Raw genomic sequence first — 9,718 nt, forward strand, 5'->3', positions numbered from 1 at the left:
GTGTTTGTCATAAGAGTGTAAAAATTCTCAACGGAGGGCTTCAGGAGAAAAGGAAGATCATCTTGGATGGAACAAACCATCCTTCCATTGTCCCCCGAGTCAGGATCTGACACACTGAACACAGCGATTATGGTCTCCTGCAAGTTTTCTGGGATCTGATTGATAAGTGTAGATATGGTCAGTTCTGGAGGGTTGTCATTCAAATCCATCACTTGGATAAATACCACACAACTTCCAGAAAGGCCCCCACCATCTGTTGCCTGAATATTTACTGTGTAAGTCTGAACAGATTCGAAATCCAGTTTCTGTATTAAGAAGAGTTCTCCCGATTTTGCATTTATTTGAAACGTTTTGCGAACGTCTTCAGAAGCTTGGAAAAATACATAAGATATTTGTCCATAGGCTCCAATATCTAAATCCCTAGCAGAGACGGTAGCAACCTGGGATCCAACAGGGCTGTTCTCGGGGACCTGCACCTCATAGCGCAGCTTCGCAAACTCGGGGGCGTTGTCATTGATGTCCAAGACTTCAATGTGGATCACCGCAGTGCCAGACCTGGGTGGAGTCCCGCCGTCCAGCGCTGTGAGAGTTAACCTAATCTCAGACTGTTCCTCCCGATCCAATGTTTTGTCCAGCACCAGCTGTGGTGATACTATGCCATCGGGACTGTCTTGTAATTTAAGATGAAAGTAGAAATTGGGGCTGATTGTGTAACTTTGGAGACTGTTGTTTCCTACATCTAAGTCCTGGGCACGTTCTATTAGGAAAGTAGTTCCAGGAGTGATACTTTCTGAAATTTTCAAAATTATTTCTTTGTCTAGGAAAACTGGGGAATGATCATTTATGTCCCTAATCCTTAGCTCGGCTTGAAAAAACTGCAAGGGATTTTCTAATAACACCTGGAAAGGTAGTACGCACGGCTCGGTGGGGCCACACAGCTCCTCCCGGTCCAGTTTCTCATTTAACAACAAATCCCCAGTCTGCCTATCGAACTGCAAATGCAATTTTTTCCCTTTGGAAATGACCCGGGGGGTCCGCGCAGACAGCTCATATACCTCCAGCCCCAGATCTTTTAACAAATTGGCCACAAAGGAGCCACTCTCCATTTCCTCGGCCACTGAATAGTGCCTAGGCTCGGAACCAGCCTGAGCTATGCCCAGCAAGACAAAGAATATGAGGACTTGCCTTTGTTTGGGAACGCGCTCCTTTCTCTCTCCGGCCTCCATCGCCTCTGGTCTTTCAGCAAACCTTCCCCAGCTCAGGCTCACGTTGTCGCTGACTCGACCTCCCAATATCCTGCAGATACTGGGCTAAGTGGGCAATCCAAGGGCCTTGATTTCCCGGAGCGACCGCCTTAGACACCCTCCTGTTCCTGCTTGCTTCTTTAGCTGAATCTCTGAGTAAAGGAGCGTCGGCTTGGTGGCTTTGTTCCTTCTACTTCTAAGGCTGCAGCGCCACCCCGCGTCCTTTTCGGGTGTTTATTTTCTCCAAAACAATAAGAAAATCTCTATTTTCTTTCAGATTGATGAATCTTTCAGATTGACAAATATTTTCAAGTAGTGTCTCCCAATGTACGTAAGTCTTATCTGCATTTCGAAAGGCTTCCATTGCATCTAACACGACGCGGCAGGCATGGACAAATCACTCCAGCTTCCCCACAGACCCGAGCTGCTCTTTTTAAACTGTAAAAAATCAACTTCGGAAACTAAAAAGGAATGACCTCAGTCCGAAAATGCAGTAGAAAGAAGGTTGTGTCTAGAAAGTTCCCAGTGTTTATTCAGAGCTTGGGCACGTGCACATCTCTGTTGTGGTTACCTTACCATCCTCACACTCAAATACAACTGAAAAATACAGTGACCCAGGAAAAGCAAGGAATTCAAAACAGAAGGTCCTCTTGGACACTGAAATATTATTTTTACTCATACTTGTTTCTTGTACTTCTCCCACTTCACAGTTTCCTGAAATTTGATGCGTTTGAGCCACATGAAAATCTCCAAGAGTAGTTGGATAATTTCTTCTTGTGAATATGTCAACATTTTTTCTAATAGATAAGAGCATTTTAAAGATATAACCTCAATTCAATTATCACATCTAGCGAAGTTAATGTCATAATATCAAAATATTAAATACTCAGTAAATATTGAAATTTGCCAAATTATTTTATTTTTTTTAAAGAAAGGAGGTCTCGCTCTGTCACCCAGGCTGGAGTGCAGTGGTGTGATCATAGCTCACTGCAGCCTCAAATTCCTGGGCGCAAGAAATCCTGCAACCGCAGCCTCCTGAGTAGCTGGCATTACAGTCCCATGCTACCACCCCGGGCTACTTTTTAAAAATTTTTTTTAGAGACAGAGTCTTGCTATTTTTGCCCAGGCTGGTCTCTAACTCCTGGCCTCAAGCAATTCTCCTGCCTCAGCCAGGAGAGTAGGTGATACTACAGGCTCTCAACACCTGGTCTGGCCAATTATCTTAAAATATGTCTTTAAGAGATGATTTGTTAAGTTGGGGTCCAAACAAGGTATATATGTTGCAGTTTGTCTTTAGGCTTTTAAATTTCTGTCTTATTGTGTTTTTAAAAAAATTGATAAAAAGAAATGAGTTATCAAGCCACAAAAAGATACAGAATAAACTTAAATGCATATTGCTTAGCGAAAGAAGCCAATCTGAAAAGGTTACATACCGTATTATTTCAACTACATGACGTTCCGGTAAAAGCAAAACTTCATGATTATTATGTTTATGCTGATATTATGATTCAAAATATTTTAATTCATTGACATTGAGCATTAAACACTGCATTAAACACCCAGGTGAATAAAACCCTGGATTTAATTCTTTAAAAACAGCTCTTTACACAGACTGAAAAACTTTATTAGTGTCAGAAATAGACCACTTACATCATGAAGGTAGATGATGACTGGTAGGTCATTTGAAATTTTAAAGGAGAAAAAATAGGTAATGGAAATTATAAAATCTAGCACCTCTCACAAGTTGAGGAATAAAAAACTTGGTATCTAAGACATTTCAAAGGAAACAATCTTAAGAACACATTAGGTTTTATTGTGCAAAAAATTTTTAAATGTCCATGTTGAGTCGTGTTCTCATAATTCATAAGATTTCATGCTTCTCTCAGTTTCAGTGCTATTAAGACATCTTAAAATAAAAGGCAGTTTCTCTTTTTCATAGATGATAGAATCAATACCAATAATTTATATTTATAGTTTCCAGCTTTCAGTGCATTACTTCCACTATGTTACTAATATTTTAAATCATTTATTTTCTTAAACCTTGATGAGAATTCACATTCCTTCTTGAGTACCCTTTACAAACGCTCTATTTTCTTAATCTCCTTTAATAAGCAATCACATATATTAGAATTAGAATCTGTGCCATACTTATAAATCTAAATAAAATATTTATGGTATATATTCATATAATTATTTACGTTGTAATAAAGAATTTAAATGAGGAATTATATTATTACATTAAGTTTAATTTCTTATGTTTGGCATTACTTTTCACATACTGCCCAATCAGAGATATTATCCTAGGAGTCACTTTCATAATTTTGAATGTTATTTTCAATTAAAATCCAACATATTCCTAGCTCTCTGGAAGGCCGAGGCCGGAAGATCGCTCAAGGTCAGGAGTTCAAGACCAGCCTGAGCAGGAGTGAGACCTCATCTCTACTAAAAATAGGAAGAAATTAGTTGGACAACTAAAAATGTATAGGAAAAATTAGCTGGGCATGGTGATGCATGCCTGTAGTCCCAGCTACTTGGGAGGCTGAGGCAGAAGGATTGCTTGAGCCCAGGAGTTTGAGGTTCCTGTGAGCTAGCCTGACGCCATGGCACTCTAGCCCAGGCAACAGAGCAAGACCCTGTCTCAAAAAAAAAATCCAACATATTAAAATATCATAAAAATAAAGAATTTTACAAACATGAAGAAAATATTTTTTAAAACATATCAAAAAATGAAGGCAAGTCACAGTAGTCTTAGCACAAAACAAAATGATCCGCCATTTAAAAAGTAAACATGTTGCTTATTAGCTCAGTGGAGCTGCTGTTTCCCTCATGCAGAACTTGACACTTAATTGCTTTGCAATTCCAGGACGTCAGAGCAAACAGATTCTTCATGTTCATTTTGATGGAGTGGTGCACATACTTGGCACCAGTAGTGAATGGGTTACTCGGGCATTTTTATAAGTCTCTGTCTATGGCGTGTGCTGCTAAAGTCCACACACTTTGAGGTTGTGTTCTTGTGCTTTATAAATGTAGAGGCAATTTGGTGAAAATGAAGATATGGTTATATTATGTTTCATTTTCAGTCTGGGGAAACTCCAGATCTATGGCAATGATAATGGAATTGTACTTGTCTCTCCTCTGTCTACCTCTATCGAAGGTTTTAAGGTGAAGGGAAGGTGGTATTATGAAAACAAAACATCTGTTTTTTTCTCTGGCCTGGATCTAAAATGTGGAAAACAGCAACTATGATTTCAAACTAGTTCACTGGGATGCAGTTTATAAGTGATGGCATGATTCATTTCATCTGTTTCTTTCAGGGGAAAAAAAAGTAATGACATGATTATTAGGGTTGGGCTGTCTTCTACATCAAGATAGTCAGTATATTTCAAAGAGAATCTTTGATTTCAGAATCCACACTGTACATTAGTATTGCCTTGTAGTCTGTGGATTTTAGTAGTGGGATTTTTTAAACCTATATATGTTTTATTTAAAAATTTCATTGTCTCCATTAAGCCCAGGAAAACCTTAAAGATATTTCTCTATTATATCTTACATCCAAAACTTTGACAGAAAAAGTGGTAGCCAAAGAAGGAAGACTTTTTTTTCCTGTGATTAGTACTTTGTAGTACAGCAGAGTAAAATCACTGATAACACACAACCTTGGTGAAGACGAGTGCACTTCTGGATCTGTGTGGACCTACCATCCAATATTGTGGTTAAATTAACCTCAATCTATTTCTTTCCACTGAGAAACTTGCCCATTCCTGTTTAGGATATTTCCTGTCACCATTGTCCTAGCAAGTGAAAAAATAGTTATGGGAATTGGGATTCAAGGTATACTTATGAACACTGCTCTGTCTATATCAAACTCCTGCCATCTGTAAGAACTTTGGTCCCTAAAGGAATGCTCTGCTGGACTTTCTACAGCATTCCCAGGTCCAGGAACACACTGGTGAATGGTTATTTATATCTGTGAGTCCCAACTTAACTTAGAAAAATGCAAAGTATTTTCCTTTAGTATCCAAAAATTGCAGTTTCTTTCTGTCTATGCCTTATTGGATCTGCACACCAACTCTGGATCCAGTTTATATTTAGCAGCAAATCCTGGGTGTTGATTTGAAAATGCTGTCATTCATCTTTAGAAATATTAATTGCCTTCTCACTCCCTCCATCTCCTAGCTTCCCCACCCTCAGGCCCAAAATCTCTGCTAAATTAGCAATGAAGGAACTACCCTCCAGGAGTTCAAATGGTCTTTGCTAAGTAAAATGTAAAGACTCAGACTTTGCCTCAGGTTGGGCTTTAAGTATTCTATTATTCCTTGTTATGGCATCTTCCAGAAAATATGGCCCTACAAACACAAATGTAGCGCTGAAATTAATAAGCTACACAGCAACTCTGTGAATTTGTGCCTTAAATAATGAAAGAAACATTTGTTTCTACCAATGGCTTTCTCCTATGGTTTCATATCTATATTCGATTTTGTGTCTTCAATGTCATCAAAAGACTTTATTTCAAATAAAAAGCAAAAACTACATAATATTAAGTAAATAGTTACTTGAATGAAATAGATGAAGAACAATTGTGCTCAAAAGTAGATTATCACATCCATTTTATTCTCCATCATCTACGAAATATCAAGAAAAGCAAAAGATAACTTCAAAATAAACAGCTTGACCTTCTCTATGAGGTTATGAAGACCATTTATATTGGGTACAGACTTGGGATGAGTTTTCTCATCATGCTTCAGAATATCTACTGGGATAGTCTACTCAAAGTTTTAATTTAAAATAAATTATCCCGAAAGTAGGAAATTAGGCAGGAAATTAAGTATGGGCAGAAAAAAAGTGCATTCCTTTTCCGTGCTTAACAATAAAGAAGAACTAGGCTACTACCATCTAAACAGATCTTATGTGGTAAATAAAAAAATATTATAAAAATAGCTGAGCCATTAATACCTGTTGACTGTAAATGAACAATCAGCTATAATTCAGAAATAGAGAAAACTCGACTGAAGGTAGAGCCATAAAATAACAACCATAACGTTACTCAGAAAGGTGATGTTTTCCTCTACCTTTTATCCAGAGCCCCAAAGCAAGAATGCCAAGAATGATACCATTTTGTTTTGAGATTCTAGGAACCTGATTTCCTTGGAGATAAAGTGACGTATGTAACTCTCTTCTCTCTGTCCTGCATTAGATTGGAAGAATACGAAATATTTTAAACATTCAATAGAAAAAAAATTCTGGAAGGATCAAGCTTTTTTTCTTTTTATCCCAAAGTGCTGAGAAATCCTCAAAGAGGTGAAATCTGTTTCTGGAAGTGCTCCAGGATGAGGCAAGCAAATGTCAACACGACCAATTCCATGGAATTGTCATCCAACATCCTTCACACGAAGAAAGCTACTTCTCAAACTATTTCAGCTGTGAATTGCCTGAGTATTTGCCACGTAGCACTGAAATTGACTAGTAATTTTCTTGGAGTGGATATTTATGATGCACAGATTATCAGCAGTATTTAAAATGTTTGGTGAGTGCTCTCAGGAGGTTGGAGAATTCAATGAGCTGGTTCCTAATTATTTACTGAGACTTGGAATATCAGGTTGCTGAGGGGCATGCATTTCAAGACTTGTCACTGATTGTCATAATTTGGACCTAGGAGATCCCGGACTACTGTTGATACCTACCATTCCTTTCCGTGAGAGTTAAACTTACCTTGCATTGTCTTCATCCAGCGATTTTCCCCCATGAATGAACAAATTACTTACCCCACGATTGCATCACACATTATTGTGAAAACAGGAATTGAATCCGAGTGTGTAGCTTCCAGTGATGGAAAATTCACCCAAGCCTCATGTATGTCCCCAGTGCACATTCTGGGTAGTTGAGGAGAATTTTCCAAAGGCGGGGAGGGAACAGTTACATCTCAGACTCACAGAGTTTTCTCAGAAATGCAAAGCTCCTGTTCAGGAGCAATGGCTCTTCTGTGGGCCGATATCCTTTGATGTCTTTGAAAACCATTCCCCTCTTGTCTGTCCTCCCGCCGCTTCGCGGGCGCTCCCCTTTCCGCGGCTACGCCAGATCTCCAGAAACCGGCCATAAATAGCAGCTTTCCTTTTCCTGGGTCGCCTGTCCTACGCCCAGGAAGACAATGAAAACCCATCGCTTGCCTTTTCTGCCAGATTTTCTCTCACACAAGATCCCGAATATCCTCTGAGTGCGTTGTCTTTAATGATAAGTCTTCGGACGTTCTGTAGGAGTAAGATCAACTCATGTCTAGTCCTCATTAGTTTGAAGAAAGCTCTAAAATCTGAGCTCGTAGCTGACATTTCCAAATCGCGCATATTCCCAGCGCCTTTCGGATTTTGTCCTAAGACGGAGACTGCGGCAAACGCAAGGCTCCTCCTCCTACTTTTTAGCCTGTAACGCCACCAGGCGTCCGAACTGAAAGCCTGGGGTGGACTGCCCTTTCTTGCAGAAACTGTCAAAATCTGTTCCGTTGGTTTTTTTTTTTTTTTTTCATGTTGTCTAGTGACAGAAGTCTCACCTCCTGATAGTTTTAATTACTTCTCCAATTTTTGATTTAGTTAATGTGAACAAAACAATTGTTAGTATACGGTTTTATTATCATGATATCAGCTGTTCCATTTCCTTTGAGAGTAATCTCAATTGGATTTCTTTCATTTTCGTCAGGCCCATCGTTAGGCGATGCATTCACTGAATTTATTAATTCATCGGCAGGTGCCTATTACACACAGAGTATATACTGGCACTATGAAAGGCATTGGGTATATAAAGCTGAGTAAAGCCTTGTGCTTACATCTCAGGAGGTAAGAGCCTAGAAGGGTGACACGGGGCGATTTGCGTAGGCACTATGAGGTACCAAAAAGGGATATTTAATTAAGAACAAAAATGAGTGTATCAGGAAAGAGTCCCAGAGAAGATGAAGGTTGAGCTAAGCTGAATTTTACAGTGCCAATTCAAACAAACCCATTGATATGATTTTCTACTGTAGGTGAAGTATTTCTGATTTTGCAGGAAATTAGATTTTTCTTGAAGGGTGGCAACATCACGGCCTATGTGGGATGCAGTCTTTTAGTCAGTCAGTCGACAGCACAGAGCCCTGTATGAAGTGCTGAGGGTGACAACTAAAATACTAGGGATGGGCCTATTTTTCCACTTTCAATTTGGCTCACATATCTAATACTCAATTTAAAGAAGAGTCCTGCAGCTTGAGTGTGTGCACGTGTGAGTGGCTTATCTTGCTAACAATATATCTGTAGGTGATATTTTAAAGTAATGATTAAGAATATAGGCTTTATTCAGAAGAACAAGGACAAGTAAAAAAATAAAAGAAAAGAAAAGAATATAGGCTTTATGTCAGAAGGATTCATATTCGAGTCCCGGCTCTGCTACTTCATATATGTTATATAAAAGAAAATTATTTACCCTCTCCAAACCTCAATTTCCTCAACCAAAAAAATAATAGATATAATATTATCTACTTCATGAGGCTGTGAGAATTAAATAAAACTGTGTTTATGAAATGCTCAGCCCACTGTCTGAAACACCACAGCATTTCATAAATAATAACTATCATAAATGATGATACTCTGGAAGCAGGAACTTTTCTACATAGTTCTTTTTATTCCTACAAACAAATGGAAGTCTAAACGACTCCTACACTACAGTCTTTCATCTTACCCCTTTAACTCATTGGAAAATGCAGCACATTATTATTTATGTAAAAATATAAAAACTTTAAGTATATCCTAAATTATGAGAGAGCTACCATCATATTTCTATGAATTTCCTATATATACAAGCTGTTTGAAAAGATTTTATACACGTACTGACAGTACTTCTTCAATTCCTCATTTTCTACTCAATCTTTCACAATTCCATGCTAAAATTGTTCTGGTCAGTATTGTTAGTTCACTTCCATATTGCCAAATCCAGGGAATATTTTTTATTCTTCATCTCCCTGTAATTTCTGTCAACATTAAACACGATTTACAATTCCCTCCTTTAAATACTCTCTTCTGATTCCTGTGATAGTATGCTGTTTTGAATTTTTTTCTCTCAGTACATCCCTTTTGAATCTCTTTAGGGACTCCTTATCTATCCTTTACATATCAAAGTTCCTTAATTGTGTTCCTCCTATAACTCTACACTCTCTTTCCTTGTTCTATCTTCTTTTTTATGTAATTTTAGTATAGTAATGGCCACAGGCTATCTGTGACATAACGGCAAGATCTTTAACCTCTCTGACCCTAAGATTCTTGATCTGTAAAATGTATAATGAGCTTTTGATATTAATAAAATACCTAATCTCGTCAAGACTCGATTTCTTCCTCTGTAAAATGGGCAATAAATTCTTAGAAGAAGACAATGAGATCAAAGATATGGAGAGACATATTTAAAGATTTTTTTCCATACTGGTCTCGTGTCTACCTGGTTTGGTAGCCCTGCCATGAATC

The 9,718-nt window shown here is 38.3% G+C and overlaps 1 protein-coding gene across 1 annotated transcript in view; it reads right to left on the minus strand.

Annotated features, from left to right (window-relative positions):
• Positions 1–1,226, minus strand: part of LOC105811578 (protocadherin beta-3) — a 7,961-nt gene extending 6,735 nt beyond the window's left edge. The window contains exon 1 of the mRNA XM_012645827.1: positions 788–1,226. Within this exon, the coding sequence (XP_012501281.1) occupies positions 788–1,226 (439 nt within the window). The remainder of the gene's footprint in view (positions 1–787) is intronic.
• Between the last annotated feature and the right edge of the window lie 8,492 nt (positions 1,227–9,718).

This window comes from Propithecus coquereli, unplaced genomic scaffold (assembly GCF_000956105.1).
Source record: "Propithecus coquereli isolate 6110/MARCELLA unplaced genomic scaffold, Pcoq_1.0 Scaffold236, whole genome shotgun sequence".
In the NCBI taxonomy this organism is placed as follows: domain Eukaryota; kingdom Metazoa; phylum Chordata; class Mammalia; order Primates; family Indriidae; genus Propithecus; species Propithecus coquereli.